The following is a 22,185-nucleotide window of genomic DNA, read 5'->3' as shown; positions in this document are numbered from 1 at the left end:
TTTTGGTATGACTACCAAAACATAAGTTATAGAAAAGCGTCAACTTAATTAATCATGTTACACACAGCTGGTATGTAATATGGATAACGCAATTATTGCAAGATACCTTCGATTCTACTGTCAGTGTACTCGGCGGGACTGGGTGGTGGGGTCGCTGCCGTCCGCACAGACTTTCTTACGACTGTGGTGACGGTCTGTCGTGTGTGAGGCTCGAGGTGCTCTACTTCGCTAATCACGTTTACTATTCTAACCGTACTACTGGAACTATCCGACGAACTACTGGAGCTAGTTAATCGGTCTCTCGAGGAACTAACTTTTTGTGGAATGCGAGATATTTTCTTGGATATCGATTCGCTGACACGATCATCGCCTCTAGTGCTTACATCGGACAGTCTGATCTGTGCCTCGGAACCTACGCCAAAAATAGGATCGTGTGTACCGAAAACTAAAGGGGTAACAATTTCTGTTGTAGATTTCACGTCTCTCCCGTGTTTTGAAGTTCTTGGGTCGGGCTTCGCTTGCTTGGCGTACATGGTGTCGACGTTTTCGTACAAATGAACGTCTTGAAAATGTACTTTGTCCCACGCTGCATCGCGCTTCATTTCTTCTAAAAATGCAGCTACGCCGCTCTCTCGTTGGCTGCTATCTACGACGTACCTTTGTTCTACTTGACTCGGTAACATTTCTCCGAAAGATCTTTCGGTATCGTACACCTTTTCGCCAACAGCTCTGCCGGTATCCGATACCTTCTGTACACCCTCAGACACCTTCGTGCTGACTATGGTTTTAGTTTCTTTCACGCCAGTTTGAACTTTGTCCTTGGTCGCTCTCGCATCTGCAACGGATTTACCCACAGCAGCATCAACATCTTTTATTTTTCCAGACGCCACCTCTCGGGCATGAGCTTCTTCCTCTACGGCCTCCTTTTTCGTTCCATCAATAAACTCTTTCACATCGCCAGATACTTCATCCGCAGCGTGCTTTGCGCTTTTAATGAGGCCAGAAAGGAAGCCTCCACTTTTTTCCTTGGCCTTTTTACCCTCCTTCGAAGCTTTGTCTTTCGCTGTTTTTGCTCCATTCACGACCGTGTCCACTCCAGATGAGACCTTTTGTTTTACGATAGAAGTATCCTCCTTAACTTCTGTGACCAATTTTTCTTTCGCTGCTTTCGCTTCATCGGCCGTACCCTGAATAACTGTTCCTACTTTTTCTTCCGTTTTCTTAACCGCATCAGTAGCTTGAACGCTTACAGCTTTGCCAGCATCCGATATAGCATATGCAGTACCAAGTACCTTTTGACTGATTTTGTCCTTCGTATCCCTTGCAGTAGTTGAAACTTTCTCTCCAACATCTTTTATATCCGTAACTACTTTATCCTTAGTTGCCTTACCACCCTCAGCGACTTCTCGCACAGCAGTTTCTGTTTTTGCTTCTACGCTTTTCGCTCCCTCGATAACCTTATCCCTGGTGTCCTTTACACCAGCTGTAACTTTGTCTTTGGTAACTTCCATACCAGCAACAGTTTGTTGTTTTACCGTGTCAACTTCTTTTGCTTTACTAGCAAGTGCTTCACGAGCACGCATCTCCTCTTCAGCGGCTTTTTTCTTCGTCTCATCAACGAATTCTTTGACGTCTCCTGAAACTTCATCTGCTGTATGTTTGACACCTTTGATCAATCCTGACAGAAAACCACCGGTCTTTTCTTTAGCTTTTTTAACTTCCTTTCCAGCCTTATCCTGTACAGCTGTTGTGCTATCCACCACTGTGTCTATTCCAGATGTTATCTTTTGTTTTGCCATTTCAGTCTCTTCCTTGATCTCTTCAGCAACCTTATCTTTTGCGGCTTTTGCGTCATCAGCCACGCTTCGCGCAGCTGATTCTACTTTTGCTTCGGTGTCCCTGGCTCCTTCAACTATTTTATCAGTAACTGCTTTACCAATGCTAGTAACCTTCTGTGCATCCTCGGATACTTTCTTGCTCACCTTGTCTTTGGCGTCTTTGGCAGCGGTTGTAACTGCATCTTTAGCATCCTTCGCGTCAGTAACTACTTTATCTTTAGCTGTTTTAGCACCTTCAGCAATGTCTCGTGCGGTTGCTTCTGTTTTAGCTTCTACTATATTCACTCCGTCGATAACTTTTCCACCTACAGTTTTGCCTACGTCTGATGCTTTATGTACTCCTTCAGATATTTTCTCAGAAACTGAATCCTTCGTTTCTTTTACAGTAGTTTTGACATTATCTTTTACTGATTTTAATTCCGCAGTTGCTTTATCTTTAGCTGCGTCGATGTCTCTCGCCTTTTCTGCTAGCGCTTCGCGTGCGCGAGCTTCTTCTTCAGCAGCTTCTTTCTTAGTATCATCAACGAATTCCTTGACATCTTCAGTCATTTCATCTGCCGCGTGTTTCACACCCTTAAATAAACTCGAGAAAAAACCGCCAGTTTTTTCCTTAGCTTTCTTAGCTTCTTTCGCAGCCTTGTCTTTCGCTGATGCTGCAGTGTCCGCAGCTGTGTCTACTCCGGAAGAAACTTTTTGTTTTATGGCTTCAGCATCTTTTTTAACGTCTGTCGCTACTTTGTCTTTAGCTGTTTTCACACCACTAGCTATATCGCGCGCTACTGCTTCTGTTTTATGTTCAGTTATTTTAACACCATCCACTATTTTCTCTCCTACCATTTTACCACTGTCTGAGATTTTTTGCGTACCTTCAGTTACTTTTTCGCTGATTTTATCCTTTGTACCTTTGGCAGCAGATGCAGCTTTGTCTGCAGCATCTTTCACATCCGTTACTACTTTATCCTTCGCTGCTTGTGCACTGTCAGCCACATCATGAACTTTAGTATCTACTTGTTCTTCAACTCGTTTCACACCATCGATTACTTTCTCGCCAGCAGCTTTGCCAGCATCTGACACCTTTTGCGCAGCTTCAGATACTTTCTCACCAACTGTAACCTTAGCATCTTTTACAGCAGTTGCTACTTTGTCCTTCGTATCCTGTATTTCTGTAGCTGTCTTGTCTTTTGCTGCAGCCATTTCTTCAATCTTCTTTTCCATTGCTTCGTTAGCACGAGCTTTTTCTTCAGATGCTTCTCTCTTTGCTTCTTCGAGAAAGTCCTTAACGTCTCCTGAGACGTCATCAGCTTCCTGCTTCGTACTCTTAAACAATCCGGTTAGAAAACCGCTACCCTTTTCTTTAGCTTTCTTAGCTTCTTTGGCTGCTTTGTCTTTTGCCGCGGCAGCTCCATCTACAACTGCAGCTGCTCCTGATGAAACTTTCTGTTTTACTGCTTCAGCGTCGTCTTGAATTTCCTTAGATACTTTGTCTTTCATTTGTTTCGTCTCAGTTACTATTTCATGGCCGACTATCTCAACTTTATCCTTGGCTTTTTCTGCTCCACCTGTAACTTTGTCTCCAACGGCTTTACCGGAGTCCGCTACCATTTGTGCACCTCCAATTATCTTCTCAGAAATTTTATCTTTAGCGTCCTTTGCGGCTGCAGCAGTTTTATCCTTAGCATCTTTCACATCCGCTGCTACTTTATCTTTCATCTCCTTTGTGGCATCGACTATTCCTCGAGCTGCACTTCCGGTTTTCTCCTCAGCCTGTTTCACTCCATCAGCTACCTTTTCACCAGCAGCGTGGCTTACGTCTGATACCTTTTGCGTGGTATATGATACTTTAGTAAACATTGTGTCCTTGGTATCCTTCGCAGCAGTTGCAACCTTATCTTTTGCGTCTCTTAATCCTGCAGCTGCTTTATCTTTCGCTGCGTCAATGTCTTTTAATTTCTCTGCTGCTGCTTCACGAGCACGGGTTTCCTCCTCGACTGCTTCTTTCTTTGTTTCATCCACGAATTCTTTGACGTCTTCGGACATTTCATCTGCTGCATGTTTTACACCCTTAAATAAACCAGAAAAGAAACCGCCAGTCTTCTCCTTGGCTTTCTTAGCTTCTTTCGCAGTCTTGTCCTTTGCTGCCTCTGTACCTTCTACGACTGCATCTATACTAGATGATGCCTTTTGCTTTACTGCTTCAGCATCTTCCTTGACTTCTTTAGCAGCTTTGTCTTTTGCTGCCTTTGCGCCATCAGTAATACCGTGAGTAACAGTGACCGTTTTATCTTCAACTTTTTGTACCCCATCAACAATCTTCTCGCCAATGACCTTGGTAGTATCTGATATTTTTCGTATTCCTTCTGATACTTTCTCTGTGATTTTATCTTTTGTGTCCTTTGCAGTGGTTGTTACTGTCTCCTTAGCATCCCTCAGGTCTGAAGCTACTTTGTCTTTCACTAATTTAGCTTCATCCGTTACTTCATGAGTTGCTTCTGTTGTTTTATCACCAATAGCTGCACCAGCATCTGATACTTTCTGCAAGCCACCAGAAATTTTCGCCCCAACATCATCCTTTGTGTCTTTGACGGAGGCCACAATTTTCTCTGTTGTGTGTTTAACTCCAGTAACTGCATTATCTTTCGTTCCAGCCATATCTTCGATCTTCTTTTCCATTGCTGCGTGTGCAAGAGCTTTTTCTTCAGAGGATTCCCTCTTAGTTTCTTCGAGGAAGTCCTTAACGTCTCCAGAAATTTCATCCGCAGTGTGTTTTGTTCCCTTGAACAATCCAGAAAGGAAACCGCTACCTTTTTCTTTAGCTTTCTTTGCTTCCTTAACAACTTTGTCTTTCGCAGCTGGTACAGTATCTGCTACTGTATCTACTGCTCCTGATACTTTCTGTTTCACAGTTTCAGCGTCATCGCGAACTTCTTTAGACACTTTCCCTTTTACTTCTTTCGTCTCAGTTGCTATTTCATGAGCAACTGCTTCAACTTTATCCTTGGCTTTTCCTGCGTCATCTGCAACTTTATATCCGACAGCTTTACCAGCGTCTGAGACCTTTTGCGCACTCTCAACTACTTTCTCAGCAATTTTGTCTTTAGTATCCTTTGCAGTCGCAGCAGTTTTGTCTTTAATATCCTTTACATCAATTGCCACTTTATCTTTAACATCCTTTACATCGGTCGTCACTTTATCCTTCGCTGCTTTTGCACCATCTGCTACTTGGTGAACAGTAGCACCTGCAACTGTTTCAATATGTTTGATACTGTCTGTTACTTTTTCGCCGACAGTTTTGCCAGTATCGGATACTTTTTGTGTAGCTTCAGAAACTTTATCGCTAACTTTATCCTTGGTGTCTTTTACTCCTGTTACCACTTTGTCCTTCGTATCCTTCACAACTGCGATTCCCTTATCTTTCGCTGTGTCGATGTCTTTTAATTTCTCTGCTGCTGCTTCACGAGCACGAGCTTCTTCCTCGACAGCTTCTTTCTTCGTTTCATCCACGAATTCTTTGACGTCTTCGGACATTTCATCTGCTGCATGCTTTACACCCTTAAATAAACCAGAAAAGAAACCGCCAGTCTTCTCCTTGGCTTTTTTAGCTTCTTTCGTAGCTTTGTCCTTAGCAGATGTTACACTATCTGCAACTGTATCTACTCCTGAAGATACTTTCTGCTTTACAGTTTCAGCATCTTTCTTAACATCCGTGACTACTTTATCTTTTGCAGCTTTAGCGCCACCCACTACCTCTTCTGCAATTGCTTCCACTTTATCGTCAACCTTTTTAACACCATCCACGATGCCTTCTTTTAATGCTTTATCAGTATCTGTCACTTTTTGCTTACCGTCGATCACTTTTTCGCTGACTTTGTCCACTTTGTCCTTAGCAATCGTCGTCATTTTATCTTTAGCGTCCTGAATCTCAGCAGCAGTCTTATCCTTTGCTAATACTACGCTGTCAGCCACATCATGAACTTTAGTATCTACTTGTTCTTCAACTCGTTTCACACCATCGATTACTTTTTCGCCAGCAGCTTTGCCAGCATCTGACACCTTTTGCGCAGCTTCAGATACTTTTTCACCAACTGTAACCTTAGCATCTTTTACAGCAGTTGCTACTTTGTCCTTCGTATCCTGTATTTCTGTAGCTGTCTTGTCTTTTGCTGCAGCCATATCTTCAATCTTCTTTTCCATTGCTTCGTGAGCACGAGCTTTTTCTTCAGAGGCTTCTCTCTTTGCTTCTTCGAGAAAGTCTTTAACGTCTACTGAAACGTCATCAGCCGCTTGCTTCGCACTTTTAAACAACCCGTTTAGGAAGCCGCTACCCTTCTCTTTAGCTTTCTTAGCATCTTTGGCTGCTTTGTCTTTAGCTACAGCAACACTGTCTGCTACAACGCCTATTCCAGAAGAAACTGTCTGTTTCACGGCATTGGCGTCATCTTTAATTTCCTTGGATCCTTTATCTTTCATTACTTTTGCGTCCTCTGCTAATCCATGAACAACTGTGTCTGTTTTGCTTTTAGCTTTCTCCACACCATCTACAACTTTCTCACCGATAGTTTTGGTAATGGCTGATACTTTCTCTGCTCCTTCTGATGTTTTCTCCGAGATTTTATCTTTCGTGTCCTTTGCTGTAGTTGTTATCGTCTCTGTAGTATCCTTTACGTCTGCAACAACTTTGTCTTTCGCTGCTTTGGCATCATCAGCTACCTTGTAAGCAGCAGCTTCAGCTTTAGCTTCTGCCTGTTTTGTACTATCTACTATCTTATCACCCACAGTTTTACCAATATCTTTCACTGCTTGGACACCATCAGATACAGTGTCAGTGGCCTTACCTTTGGTGTCTTTTACAGCTGTTGCTATCTTAGCTTTTGTATCTTTCACTTCTGCAACTGCTTTATCTTTTGCGAGATCGACATCTTTTAGAGTTTTTTCCATAGAAGCACGAGCACGTGCTTCTTCTTCAGTTGCGTCTTTCTTTGTTTCATCATAGAATTCCTTCACCTCTTCGGAGACCTCTTCAGCTGCGTGTTTTGCTCCTTTGAACAGGCCCGAGAGGAAACCTCCACCTTTTTCCTTAGTTTTCTTTGCTTCTTTCGTGATCTTTTCCTTTGCTGTGTCTGCACCATCTGCAACCGTATCTATACCTGATGAAATCTTTTGTTTCATTGCAGCTGTATCTTCTCTAACTTCTTTTTCCAGTTTTTCTTTCGCTAATTTTGCATTTTCAGCTACTTCGTGAGCAGATGCTTTTGCTTTATCGCCAGCTGTTTTTGTACTGGTTGCGATCTTTTCTTCTATCTTCTTGCCAGTGTCTATTACCTTCTGTGAGCTGTCAGCTACTTTCTCGCTGATTTTATCCTTAATATCCTTTACAGCTATTGACGTTTCGTCTTTCACGTCTTTCATATCAGTAACCACCTTGTCTTTAGCTGCCTTTGCACTATCACCTATTTCTCGAGATGCAGATTCCACCTTTTCTCCCGTATACTGTATTTCCGTTGCAACTTTATCCTTCGCGTCTTTCGCGGAGGTCACGATCTTACCTGCTGTGCCTTTAATTCCTGCAACTGCTTTATCTGTCGCTTCAGCCACATCTTCGATCTTCTTTTCCATTGCTGCGTGCGCAAGAGCTTTTTCTTCTGAAGATTCTCTCTTTCTTTCCTCAAGGAACCCTGTAACATCGTCTGCAACTTCATCTGTTGTATGTTTTGCACCCTTGAATAGACCAGAGAGAAAACCGCCGGCCTTTTCCTTGGCTTTTTTAGCTTCCTTAGCAGCCTTATCTTTCGCTGCCGCTGCAGTATCTGCTGCTGAGTCTATTCCGGATGCTACCTTATGTTTTACTGCTTCAGTATCATCTTTAACTTCTTTCGCTACTTTATCTTTTGCTGCTTTAGCATCTTCAGCCACACTTCTTGCAGCAGCTTCAGCTTTTGCCTCCGCGTCCTTTGCTTGCTGAACAATTTTATCAGTGACAGCTTTGCCTGTATCTTTCACCTTTTCAACGCCACCTGTAATTCCTTCACTTACTGTGTCCTTTGTATCTTTCGCAACTGTTATTACTTTAGTTTTTGCATCTTTTGCTCCTGCTGCAACTGTGTCTTTAGCATCCTTCGCTGTCGCAGCTGCCTTTTCCTTTGTTGTTACTACGCCATCAACCACAACATGGATCGCGCCATCAACTTTTTCTTCGATACGCGTCAGTTCATCAGCTGTCTTTTTGCCAAACACTTTCTCAGCATCAGACAGTTTCTCTGCAGCTTCCGATACTTTTTCATCTACTGCGTCTTTAGCATCCTTCACAGTAGCTGTTACTTTGTCCTTCGCGGCCTTTGCTTCTGCAACAGCTTTATCCTTTGCAGCCTTTGCTTCTGCAACAGCTTTATCCTTCGCCGCCTTTGCTTCTGCAACAGCTTTATCCTTTGCTGCATCAACGTCCTTTAACTTTCCTGCCGTTTTCTCACGGGCACGAGCTGTCTCTTCTGCAGCCTCCTTTTTCCTTTCATCGACGAAGTCTTTGACGTCTTCAGAAACTTCATCTGCCGCGTGTTTTGCGCTCTTGAAGATGCCCGAGAAGAAACCACCTGCCTTCTCTTTTGCTTTCTTTGCGTCCTTGCTAGCTTTATCCTTCGCAGCTGTGGCGCTATCTGCAACTCCATCCATACCAGAAGTTACCTTCTGCTTTACAGTGTCGGCACCTTCTTTAATTTCTTTTGCAACCTTGTCTTTCGTTTCCCTTGCACCATCACTTACTCCTTTCGCTGATGCCTCAACCTTCGCTTCTACACTTTTCACACCTTCAACTACTTTGTCACCAACTGCTTTACTGGTGTCAGCTACTTTCTGTGCACCTTCAGCTACTTTGTCGCTGACTTCATCCTTGATGTCCTTCGAAGCAGTTAGAACTTTTCCTTTTGCGTCTTTCATATCTGTAGCGGCTTTGTCTTTCACCTCTTTTGCTCCATCGACCATTCCCCGAGCTACACTTTCAGTTTTCTCTTCAGCTCTTTTCAGTTCATCACTTACTTTTTCACCAACAGTTTTACCTGCATCTGACACCTTGTGCGTAGCATCAGACACTTTTGTGAATAGTGCGTCTTTAGTATCTTTCGCAGCGGTTGCAAGCTTGTCTTTTGCATCTCTAGCATCTGCAGATGCTTTATCTTTCGCTGCTTCTACATCTTTCAATTTTGCGTCTGCAGCAGCACGTAGACGGTCTTTCTCTTCTGATGCTTCCCTCTTCGTTTCCTCAAGGAACTCTTCAACGTCGTCTGAAACTTCATCTACAGAATGTTTTGCACCTTTGAATAGACCAGAGAGAAAACCACCGGTCTTTTCTTTAGCTTTTTTAGCTTCTTTAGCAGCTTTATCTTTCGCTGCCGCTGCAGTATCTGCTGCTGAGTCTATTCCGGATGCTATCTTATGTTTTGCTGCTTCAGTATCATCTTTAACTTCTTTCGCTACTTTATCTTTTGTTGCTTTAGCATCTTCAGCCACACTTCTTGCAGCAGCTTCAGCTTTTGCCTCCGCGTCCTTTGCTTGCTGAATAATTTTATCAGTGACAGCTTTGCCTGTATCTTTCACCTTTTCAACGCCACCTGTAATCCCTTCACTTACTGTATCCTTTGTATCTTTCGCAACTGTTATTACTTTAGTTTTTGCATCTTTTGCACCTGCTGCAACTGTGTCTTTAGCATCCTTCGCTGTCGCAGCTGCCTTTTCCTTTGTTGTTACTACGCCATCAACCACAACATGGATCGCGCCATCCACTTTTTCTTCAATACGCGTCACTTCGTCAGCTGTCTTTTTGCCAAACACTTTCTCAGCATCAGACAGTTTCTCTGCAGCTTCCGATACTTTTTCATCTACTGCGTCTTTAGCATCCTTCACAGTAGCTGTTACTTTGTCCTTCGCGGCCTTTGCTTCTGCAACAGCTTTATCCTTCGCGGTCTTTGCTTCTGTAACAGCTTTATCCTTCGCTGCATCAATGTCCTTTAACTTTCCTGCCGTTTTCTCACGAGCACGAGCTGTCTCTTCTGCGGCCTCCTTCTTCCTTTCATCAACGAAGTCTTTGACGTCTTCAGAAACTTCATCTGCCGCGTGTTTTGCGCTCTTGAAGATACCCGAGAAGAAACCACCTGCCTTCTCTTTTGCTTTCTTTGCGTCCTTGCTAGCTTTATCCTTCGCAGCTGCGGCGCTATCTGCAACTCCATCAATACCAGAAGATACCTTCTGCTTTACAGTGTCGACATCTTCTTTAATTTCTTTTGCAACCTTGTCTTTCGTTTCCTTTGCACTATCACTTACTCCTTTCGCTGATGCCTCAACCTTCGCTTCTGCACTTTTCACTCCTTCAGCTACTTTGTCACCAACTGCTTTACTAGTGTCAGCTACTTTCTGTGCACCTTCAACTACTTTGTCGCTGACTTCATCCTTGATGTCCTTCGAAGCAGTTAGAACTTTTCCTTTTGCGTCTTTCATATCTGTAGCGGCTTTGTCTTTCACCTCTTTTGCTCCATCGACCACTCCCCGAGCTACACTTTCAGTTTTCTCTTCAGCTCTTTTCAGTTCATCACTTACTTTCTCACCAACAGTTTTACCTGCATCTGATACCTTGTGCGTAGCATCAGACACTTTTGTGAATAATGCGTCTTTAGTATCTTTCGCAGCGGTTGCAAGCTTGTCTTTTGCATCTTTAGCATCTGCAGATGCTTTATCTTTCGCTGCTTCTACATCTTTCAATTTTGCGTCTGTAGCAGCACGTAGACGGTCTTTCTCTTCTGATGCTTCCCTCTTCGTTTCCTCAAGGAACTCTTTAACGTCGTCTGAAACTTCATCTACAGAATGTTTTGCACCTTTGAATAGACCAGAGAGAAAACCACCGGTCTTTTCTTTAGCTTTTTTAGCTTCTTTAGCAGCCTTATCTTTCGCTGCCGCTGCAGTATCTGCTGCTGAGTCTATTCCGGATGCTATCTTATGTTTTACTGCTTCAGTATCTTCTTTAACTTCTTTCGCTACTTTGTCTTTTGTTGCTTTAGCATCTTCAGCCACACTTCTTGCAGCAGCTTCAGCTTTTGCCTCCGCGTCCTTTGCTTGCTGAACAATTTTATCAGTGACAGCTTTGCCTGTATCTTTCACCTTTTCAACGCCACCTGTAATCCCTTCACTTACTGTATCCTTTGTATCTTTCGCAACTGTTATTACTTTAGTTTTTGCATCTTTTGCACCTGCTGCAACTGTGTCTTTAGCATCCTTCGCTGTCGCAGCTGCCTTTTCCTTCGTTGTTACTACGCCATCAACCACAACATGGATCGCGCCATCAACTTTTTCTTCGATACGCGTCAGTTCATCAGCTGTCTTTTTGCCAAACACTTTCTCAGCATCAGACAGTTTCTCTGCAGCTTCTGATACTTTTTCATCTACTGCGTCTTTAGCATCCTTCACAGTAGCTGTAACTTTGTCCTTCGCGGCCTTTGCTTCTGCAACAGCTTTATCCTTCGCTGCATCAGCGTCCTTTAACTTTGCTGCTGTTTTCTCACGAGCACGAGCTGTCTCTTCTGCAGCCTCCTTCTTTCTTTCATCGACGAAGTCTTTGACGTCTTCAGAAACTTCATCTGCCGCGTGCTTTGCACTTCTGAAAAATCCTGAAAGGAAGCCACCAGTCTTTTCCTTGGCCTTTTTAGCTTCTTTTGCAGCCTTATCCTTTGTTGCTGCTGCACCGTCTACCACTGTATCTATTCCAGATGATATCTTTTCTTTCGCTATTTCAGTATCTTCTTTAATCTCTTTAGTTACTTTATCTTTCGTTGCCTTTGCGCCGTCAATCACGCCTCGTGTAGCTGATTCTGCTTTTATCTCAACATCCTTTACTCCTTCGACTACTTTACCGGAAACTACTTTACCAGTGTCGGTTACTTTCTGCGTTCCATCGGTTACTTTTTCACTTACTTTATGCTCCGCTTCTTTTGCACCCATTATAACCGTATCTTTAGCGTCTTTAGCACCTGTTACAATTGCGTCTTTAACATCTTTTGAGTATGCAGCTGTTTTGTCCTTTGTAGCGTCCACGCTATCAGTCACACCATGTATGATAGTATCTACCTTTTCTGTGACTCGCTTTCCTCCATCAGCTACCTTTTCACCAACAGCTTTACCGGTATCCGAAACTTGCTGCGCAGCCTCAGATACCTTTTTACTAATCGCATCTTTAGTGTCTTTTACAACAATCGTGATCTTTTCCTGCCCTTGCTTTGCTTCTGAAACTGCTTTGTCTTTTGTAGCGTCGAGATCTTTCAATTTCCCTTCTACCACTTCCCGTGCACTATCTTTTCCTTCAAGGACTTCTTTCTTTGTTTCATCAAGAGCATCCTTGAGTTCTTCAGTAGCTTCATCTGCAGCGTGTTTTGTACCTTTGAATAATCCAGATAAAAATCCACCTGTCTTTTCCTTGGCTTTCTTAGCTTCTTTCGCAGCTTTATCTTTTGCTGTCTCTGTGCCATCTACAATTACATCTATTCCTGATGATATTTTCTTCTTGGTATCATCAACATCTTCCGTGATTTCTATTGTTATTTTCTCTTTCGCTTTCTTCGCATCGTCTACTTTGTCTGGTACATCGAATGATAGATTTGCAAGGTTTCTTGTATCTTCTAGGAATTTCGCAGTAGCTTCTCGGATTGAACTATCTGGACTTGTTACTGGTTCTTGCGGTGAAGTGCTCTTTTCCCGGGACCTGCTTCGCGATGCTCTAGTCAATTTTGGACTTCGGAATTTGCTGAAGATTCCACTTCCCTTGTCTTTATCTGCAGAGTCTGCAGATTCATCAGGGGCCGTATCAGTTGTTACTTTTTCAGGAATTGGTTTCCAATCTTCATGATGCAGACTGTCTGCAATCTTTTTAGTGTCGTCCAAGAAAGTGGCTGTCAATTGTCGTGTTTCTTCATCTCCACTGTCGAAGGATGCTTCTTTAGATGAATTCTTCTCTCTGGATGAACTTCTCTTTTTACTTTTCAGTTTTGGACTCTTGAACATGCCAAAGAATCCACCGCTCTTATCTTTACCTTCCTCATCTATTTCCCTTTCATCTTCTTTTTGTTTATCCGGTGATTCTAGCTTTGCTTCTGGCTTACCGGTATACCTTTCCACGCTGTGTTCTTTCTGGTCTTTATGTTTCTTAATATCTGATTTTCCATTCATTTCTTTGTGAGGAGTACTTCTATCTGTGTCTAATTTCTTTTTTACTTCCGAGATATCATATGAGTGTCCGTTTATTTTATCTTTAGGTGTATCTTCCTCGTAATGAACCGACGACGAAAACGTATGCAGGTCTTGTTTCGTGTCGACTTTAGGAGCAGAAGGAACAATGGTAGTTTCAGCAATCTTTCGTGTATCGTCCAAGAATTTCTCTGTGGCGATTCGAAGTTCTTCGTCACCACTGTCGAATGATGCTTCCTTGCTTTTCTTTAACTTTTTCTCTTTTGATTTAGGGCTCTTAAATATACCAAAGAAACCACCACCCTTCTCTTTCTCTTGGTCGCTTGCATCACTTGCCATGGTTCCAGTACGATCATCTGATTCTTTGACCGTTACTTTCGGTTCCTCTTTCACCTCCCTTCTCTCGATTTGAGTCGAGCTCACTGCGATATCAGGTACGTGTACATTCAAATCACTGCGCCTGGAGTCATCTAAAAATTGCATGGTAGCCAATTTAACGTCAGGTAACACGCTCGCTTCGATAGGTTTGTAATCTACGTGTGTATCATATGAAACGAAAGTAGGTTGCTGCGTTTGATGTTCCGTAGCTGTAGGCACTGGTACTTTTATTTCTTCGTCGCCACTGTCCAAGGACGTGTCCTTCGACCCTTTCGACTTGCTCTTCTTAAGTTTGGATCCCTTGAAAATGCCTGAGAGTATGCCTCCGCTCTTATCTTTTGGCTTCTCGTCTGGCTGTGTAGATGGATACTGAACATTGTAAACGGTCTCATAAGCAGATATTTGCTTATCAATCGCAGGTTTCGCTTCTTTTGGAATGTTAGTCTTGGCAACAGCCTCTTTCGGCAATTCTTGCTTCTGTTCGTCTTGTGGAACTTCTTTAGCTTTTTCTGGCAATTTTACACCTTGTTTTTTAATACTTATGCTAGGAGTTGTTAGTTTTTCATCAATTTCCTTACCTTCTTTAGACAGCATTTCCTTTTTGCTTATGATAATCTGTTTACCATTGGAGATCGTCGCTGTGTCTGTGGGTATCGTTTGATCTATCTCTTTAATCGTGATAGTCTGAGTAATCACTGGTAGTTGCGTCTTATCGTCGATGGCTGAAACTATAGTTTTCGATGCGATAATCGCATCTCCCTTCCCATCGCGAATGTAACGTTGTTTAATTATCGGTGGTTCGATAACTGGCGTTCGATCGACAATTAGTTTTTCATCGGACTTAACGACCTTATCCTTAGGCTCTTTGTCAACGAATTGATCCCTAACAAAACTTTGAACTATAGCACCTCTTGCCTCTTTATTGTCCCGCGCATCATCATCACAAACCACCGACCACCCTTCCTTCGCTAACTTCTCCTTCTTTTTCTCTGCGTCTGCTATTACACCTGTTAATTAATTATTACATATTTTAGGCATCTGTAAACGTTGCAAAATAGGAAGAACACATTTGTTTGTTTTATTTCATTTCGTCATCATTAGTGTAAGCCGGCTCGCTCGATATTGCTCTTTGAGAACAGCGGTTAGACTCTCGTGTGGTTTTGTGCGTGGTACGTGTGTGCTATAGAGCAGCCATCTTTCCATCGAATGATTACACTTATATTTAAACAAATAACAATCTAATAAAAAATAAAAATAATAAGCATTAAAATGCTGCAAGAAAGGAACTATGTATTCTTTAGAAATTCCAAGTTTAATTTGTGAATACATATCAATCGCGTCAAGTCGACGGTGGTGCATAACTTTAACGCTACAACAATTAAAATTTACGATATTATTGATATTTACGAATAGCGAATTGAATCGTAATGAAAAAAAGAACTATTAAATGGCGTGAGTTTATCTCGTTTGTATTTTTGGAATAACAAGTTTCACCATTGTCCATACAAATTTTTAGTGTGAATTTTCACCATAAATTTTTTATGAAAATGTGTTATTTTTCAGATAAGAATGTCGGAATAAGTGTATACGACAATGACAGCTGCTCTGTGCGTCCGCACAATTAGGCCACACAAATTTGGCCACTCATGCAACGCTAAAAATTTGCAGCAAAACCTTGCTGAAACAAATTAATGGGATGTGTCGAAGAAATAGAAGACTATTAGTGGATCATTAAGTGAAGACACTGAGAGTTCGAATTATAATACAGTAGATATGAGATGTAATTGAGAGGCGATAAAATAAATAATTCATTACGTAATTGAAATAAAAGCAAGCTGATAAATTTGAAGGAATCCGCATCAGCCCTCCAGAACCTGTGAGTGAAAGTAAAAGATGATAAAGTAAAAAGATGACAAAGTAAAAGAGGTAAATGTTCTAGTGCCAACAATGTTTCATAGAGTTAACAACTTTCACAGATGTGAATCGTGTCCAGAGTCAATGCAGTGCTATACTTTCAAAAATCACCTAGATTCTAATATCAAAAAATATATCTGATCAATAATAACATTGTAAGTAATGATTTCTGATAAAAAATATTTCCAAAACAATAATTACTGCTCTTGACTTTATGGTTCAAATTATTGTTTTGGAAATAACAAGCAAGTAGTTAAGAATTTATTTGTAGCGGTGTATAGTACATAGCGAAAATCATAATAAAACCAAGAATAGAGCAAAACTTTTATGAAAAACAGATGATGTTTTCAATTTATTGAAAGAAATACAAATTGAAAGATCATGTGTGAAATATTGAAAATGAAGGACATTGGTATTTTACATTTTTGAATAACTGCGAAATTTTAATCTTACAATTAACTGATTCAAATTTATAATGAACATAGGTATAAAGATGAAATAATAATAAAGAATAAAGTACAATTTTACAGAAGTGTACAATTATTTTCAAAGTTATATTCTTTAAATCGCACATGAAACAACATTAATATTTTATATCACATTTTTTTATTTATTTTCGATTTTCGGCTTATGCTCGTTATATCAACGGAACAAATAAAGAAATTAATTTGATCAAGCAAAATAATTATTATATATTAAATTATAATAATAACAATATAATTTATTTAAATTATATAAATAACACATAGTTTTGCAAATACTAAAAGCCATATACAGCTATTAGTATCTTAATGTTTAAGTACTTTAGTCAATAATAAATTAAAGTGTATCTATTTTTCATTAGTTTAATTTACATATAATATGCAACAGTTGAAACACTAATAAAGGATCACAACTCCCTTATTTAAGTTCTACAAGTTATACGTTTAATTAATATAATGAAAAGAATATACATTTATATACAGATAATACATAAAAGTATATTGAAAAATCATTACGTCTATTTGCATATCGAGATATACTATAGCTAGGAACACGATATCACTAAAAAGCGAATTCTTGAGAACTATTTAGCACTAGCGACTGAAACTTTATCAATAAGTGGTTAATATAAGTTGTTCTGTAACAAAGCGTGACATTATCGCGTTAAATCAATCATGCTGCTACAGATTCATCTTTCCTTTTGTAAAGAAGTATTATCGTAAATGATGATTTCCATAAGTCGCGTAATGAATGTAATTTTTTTTTATTATTATTTTCTGAAGTAGCTAATCGAAGCACGGCCCCTCAACCCACCATTTTTTTTTTTTTTTCAAGAAAAGCTCAAATTACTTACCAGAAACTATTTTGTTGGCGTCTGCGATCACCCTCTGTCGTTTTTTGTCTTTGTCGTCAACTTCATCGCGTGACTTTTTGCTCATCGTATCGGCAACGTGACATTTGTGCTCGAGAAATTCGGCCATTGTGTCCCCTAATTCTTTCTCTTCGCTTGCGTATTTATCTTTGATGGGGGTCGAGGTTCCATTGAATACAGTGCCGTTTGTGATCGTGACATGCTGTATCGCTGTTAAGTGCGAAGAAAACGTGATTTAAATGCCGTGAAAAATTCAGGCTTTATTGAAGCGCCAGAGCAATATATACTGGAGAAGAAGGGGATCTGTTAGAGAGTATTATCACACAGCCTGAATAGACAACAATTTAATAACTATAGAAACCAATTTTTAATCTCGTAAATCGTTATTGAGAGAAGAAACAATATGTGTTTCATAAAATATCGCTGAAGTTTCTGAAGTGAAACTTATGAATGTGCAACTGCAGCAAGTATGGCGCTATGTAAACAGATGTTACAAATAGCGATATCATTAATGTGCTTTCTAAGAAGTGTGAGGCGAAACTTATGATTTCACATATTTTTTCTTAGCAATGACATGAAAAAAGAGCCGGCGTGTTATTCATAGAAATAATACAGGCAGTGATGTCATATCCTTTCTGGCATTGTAATCGGACAAGTGTAACGTTAAACGTCATTCAATTTCAAGAATACTTTCTTTATCATATCAGAAAGAGTTTAATTTAGAAATTATAGTTACTTAAATCACATAATAAAAAGTACATACATGTATCGTGTTTAGTGTCACTGATATTCAAGTCTTCCATAGATCCAGATTCCTAAGAGGAGAATAAATTGCTTCAATAAAGATACGCTTTCGAATGAAATAATAAAATACATAACTTTAGAAATAGAACATCGATGTAAAATATAAATTACATCGTGATACTAATTGTTTCTCCAAAATACAAACCTTGCTTTTGTTATAATCATCATAGTCAGGATTCATCTTTGGATCCATCGTTGCATCACGGCGAAGAGAAGTGTCCCTTGAAGGACCCAATTCTTCTTTTAAGGAATCAAATCCAGGTTGATCTAGTCGAACTCTCGCGACAGCCTTTTCTACGTCATCAGTGACCAATTCGACATTGAATATACACTTTCTCACAATGTCCTCGCGGCCAATTTTGTTCAATGCTTTTTCCAAAGTATTGCCTACATATAAAAATATCATTTTTAAATAAAGCAATAAATAATAACATATACATTTCCGCCCATAAGTTTGGAGCGTGTTACAATATCAAAAGAAATAATGACTTTTTAAGTAAATAAATATTTTATTTATAATATTATTCTTCTATAGTAAGCTGTAATTAATTCTATTTAAAAATGAATTAAACATTAGAGTTATAATACTTTTCTGCTATTCATCGTTGCTAAACTATAGTTTAGCTTTAAAATGTAGAATTACTATATTATTATTAGAAATTCTAGAGAATTCTTATTGCTCAGAAAACTGCACGAAAAAGATTGTATCGTCTAAACAGCAAAAGATAGCCCAATGTTTTGAGCGGGAGTATATGTTGCAATCTTAATATTCTGTTAGTTTCGATTAAATTTTTATTATCTTAATTAAAGGTTTTAATATTTCTTTGTTTTTATTACACAGAAGTACACACATCTTTCTGTAATAATAAAGGAATAAAAATAATAGTTATATTATTAATCTGAAAACTAGCCATTTTCACTTACTAGATATATCATTGAAATTACATTACAATTTAAATACTTGGACGCTATAATCGCGGCTTTATTTGCGTATTCGCTCTAAACACAGAAAAGTAGAGGTAAAAAGATTGAAGCTTGATACGAGAAATTATCGAAATTAAATGGTTGTAAAAGATCGCCGTACAGTTGACAAAATATTTCTGTCAATCCCGTCACACTTAGCGAATACAAAATAACGCTGACGTAACAACAATATTAAATATGTATTTATGCTGCTTGTGGAATCAGATACCTAACGAATTCCTTTCTTTTTCTTCGGGTGTAACACAGAAATTCTTTTACCGTCCCAAACGTATTATTTTCGCATCAATAATAACTTTTTAAAAACAATTGATCAATCTCACAAACTAAAGAAAGTTTATTTGTATTCACATCACTTTGGAAGAACTTTAAGAATGTATTTTTTCCTTGCTAATGATTGTCCTTGACCTAATACAGACCTGAAGTTACAGTAATCTGTCGTCTTTGACAATGTGGCCGCCTAAACAATAACGACAGTTCACTGACGTACGTGTTAGTCGCTTCGTTTTGATATTCTTGATATAAAGATATAAACATTTTTGCGTTTATGCCCTCGCAAGAATAAAATAAATAAGAACGTTCGAATAAATTGAACAGATTATTGTAGAAACACGGAACTTGGGAAACGACCGAGTGCACTATCACTTTCACTGTATTCTTCTTGAGATGGCGCGTACTTCTGTTTGTTTTAACCGATTGCAGAACAGAAACGATGTGCTACGTGCATTTCTGCTGTATATCAGCGTCATTAATACTGGTAAAAAAAGAGGGGGAAAGCAGTCCATAGGTTTATGTCAGGCATAATAATGCAGGATGAGATCACCAACTACGTTGCTCCTCAGATTCCACGCGTCTTAGTCAAACGCGCCTGCCTGATTAATCGACCTTGCCAAGAAACAGGTTCTGTTTAAATTTTACTATATATTACTATATCTAATGTTTACCAACGGATATGACTTCAGGAAAAAAAGCTATTCTATCAAGATTTATCCTGATGCGCAAAAATGTTGAAAATAAAATTATTTACGAAGAAAATCTGAAGTAACTGATACCGAGATAACCGAATTAATCGGAACGGGATTGTAAATATAGCTTAATGAAAATTTCGAAATGAAAGCGAGCGAATGGTAGAATTATTAGAACTCCAAGAACTGAATCATATCGAATGGAATCGAACTGTAAGTGTATTTATAAAGATGAAATAATGGAAATCGGCAACAGTGCGTGTTTCGACATCGACAATACTTGTTTCGTTATCGCTCAATTAATGAAACTCGTCAAATAATGACTAAAAATATAAATGATCATCTTAAGTTATGAGTCTTATCGTATATTTAAAATTTCTCTTTGGTCACCAAGTATTCAGATGTTCAAAGTCTATTGGAACGTCCAAGTGAATATGTTACTCGCGTAAATATAACCGACTATTCATCGATAATATTTTCGAGAATAAAGATACGATGGCCTAATTAATAAACAATTATAAAAAACATATTTAGATTGCCAGTATATACGTTTGTAATGTTCTTACTCGTCTTAAGTATTTACGAAAACAGTGCTTCATATGATAAAAATCTTGGCATTCGAGTTAATTACGGAAAATAATTGCAAGGTACACGGTGTTATGAAAACTTATGTCGACGTTATATAAGGAGCGTCAGATGATATCAGGAAATCGGATTCAACATGCTAAATGAAATTTTAGATTTTAAATATTCAAAAACAAGATCGATCGAAAACAATATTGTATAACGCTTATAAAGTTTACCTGTAGCTTTGTTTCCATTGCTCTGCCAAACTTTAAGCATCGCTGCGGCTTGCTGGGCTGGTTTATTCGCATACTCTTGTTTAATCGTTGATACCTCGTTTGGCGGAATATTTAACTCTTCCGCGAGTTTTTCCCAGTCTTTATCCAACAGATTTGCGATATCAGTCAACCGAATGGTTGCTCTGTGAATAGCGTCTGGACGACCTACAGACACAATTAACGTCAGTGATTCATACAGGCTCGGATTTCCTTCGTAATCAGCGTGAGAAATTCACGTACTTATGCCGCCGTCGCGTAGAAAACTATAATTCTTCGACAGCTCTAACAAATCCACCTCCGAGGCAGCGGGATCCGAAGAAATTTTCTCTGGCAATAAAATATTTAACGTGCAAATCGGCGTCTGCGGCAACTCGCCCTTAGGAACCTTCGGCTCGCTCATGAACATTATGCGACCCATCATGTCCGCAGCGTCCGGATCCTTTATTCTCGCTGTGAACGGAACTCTATTCTCTTTGAATGCTCTGAACGGTAATTGAAGCTGCTCGCCGCTCTTCAATACTGGCACAAGGTTACCCGAAAATTCCATATACTGTGTTTTACCTTCCAGTACCTATGGGAACGTTTCCATGGCGATTAATGCGTGTTAACAATGCGGTAATTACAACGAATGATTCACATAATTTCTTATGTACATATGTGTATTTACCTCGACGTCTCGGCTCTTCGCAACTTCCGTGAAGTGCTCTTGATTTTCTAAGGTCTTATCTTCTTTATCGTCGGTCATACAAAATACGCGCAGCCTTGCCTCCAGTGGATCTACTCGCTTTGCAAATACTACAAATCTGAAGACGAAATAGGTATCGGTAACATTTCCTGTCTAAACGTGATTGTAATCATGCAGGTAAAACGTAATCGACTTGATATTGCGAAACAGAGTCTGCGCTGATCAAAAACACTATCTCTTTCTACGGTATACCGATATATATTGTAAAAATCGGAATTCTCTTTCTATAATAGAAAATTGGTGTTCGAAGGAACAGATACATGGAATGAAATGAATATTTCTATGAATAATCGTCACTAGGCGATGCACTACTCAAGCTAAGCGAGCTCTCTCCTTACTCGTCTTACCCCGGCATAGAAACGATATCCGATTTTTAGAAGAAATGTTCTACCTGCGATTACAGTACGGATTATTTGTCTTTGACACGATTAATCTTAGGTACATGAAAAACGTACTTAGCCATAAAAGGTACATGTGTCGCGTGCGTGTATAACTCCGTAGCCATTTTCGTGGCTTCGGAGATATTCCGACAATCCATTAACCAGAAGCGAGCAGATACCGTGGTAGTAAAGGAAACGCAATCTTTCACGAACGTCAATGGCGTCGAACCGGTGACATCCTCCCAGACTGCCCGAGACTGACCCCCTGAACGACATACATACCAAGTCCAATAACATTATTAAAATATGTCCGTGCTGCGAATGGAGAATCGGCAGAAGTGATATGTGTGGGATATAAAATCCGATGCGACCGAGATTAATTACAATACGACGCTTTTAGCCCGGGATATTCGCGTCTGCCCTTTGATTGTCGAGTATTTTGTACACTACGTCTTCTACGTTCTCTAGTTTCGTAATGGAGTAAAGAATAATTAAAGATTGGAATATTGAAACGAAACTTAGGTAAATGAAATTGAATAAATCTGCAGAAGCCGTTATAGAGAAAATATTGTTTAAAGAAACAATCGAAGGGCTCGTACAGTTACATTGGAATTGTAATACATTGGAGTGGGAGGAGTTAATCTTGCATTCTGTGTCAATGTTCGTTTAAGTCGTAATTAGGACAAGCAATAATCTTAAATTCCTCTCATAAATCAGATTATCGTGACACCAATACCGGGCTTAAAGTATCAAGAAATGCGAATACTTAT

At 39.7% G+C, this 22,185-nt stretch overlaps 1 protein-coding gene across 28 annotated transcripts in view; it reads right to left on the bottom strand.

Annotated features, from left to right (window-relative positions):
- Nucleotides 1-22,185, bottom strand: part of LOC122566597 (ankyrin-3-like) — a 94,909-nt gene that overhangs the window by 11,821 nt on the left and 60,903 nt on the right. For 21 of the 28 annotated variants that reach the window (XR_006316574.1, XR_006316575.1, XM_043724082.1 and 18 more), the window contains 8 exons: nucleotides 21,491-21,680; nucleotides 20,958-21,093; nucleotides 20,531-20,861; nucleotides 20,252-20,455; nucleotides 17,648-17,889; nucleotides 17,462-17,513; nucleotides 16,681-16,908; nucleotides 107-14,437 (listed from right to left, as the gene is read on the bottom strand). Coding sequence is in view for 26 of the 28 variants with exons in the window: in XM_043724082.1 (XP_043580017.1) it covers nucleotides 107-14,437; nucleotides 16,681-16,908; nucleotides 17,462-17,513; nucleotides 17,648-17,889; nucleotides 20,252-20,455; nucleotides 20,531-20,861; nucleotides 20,958-21,093; nucleotides 21,491-21,680 (15,714 nt within the window). In the remaining 2 variants the exon portion in view is untranslated. The remainder of the gene's footprint in view (nucleotides 1-106; nucleotides 14,438-16,680; nucleotides 16,909-17,461; nucleotides 17,514-17,647; nucleotides 17,890-20,251; nucleotides 20,456-20,530; nucleotides 20,862-20,957; nucleotides 21,094-21,490; nucleotides 21,681-22,185) is intronic. The other 7 variants (XM_043724098.1, XM_043724099.1, XM_043724100.1 and 4 more) reach the window with 4 other exon arrangements.

This window comes from Bombus pyrosoma, linkage group LG4, assembly GCF_014825855.1.
Source record: "Bombus pyrosoma isolate SC7728 linkage group LG4, ASM1482585v1, whole genome shotgun sequence".
NCBI lineage: Eukaryota > Metazoa > Arthropoda > Insecta > Hymenoptera > Apidae > Bombus > Bombus pyrosoma.
This window is presented reverse-complemented; position numbering and strand designations above follow the sequence as displayed.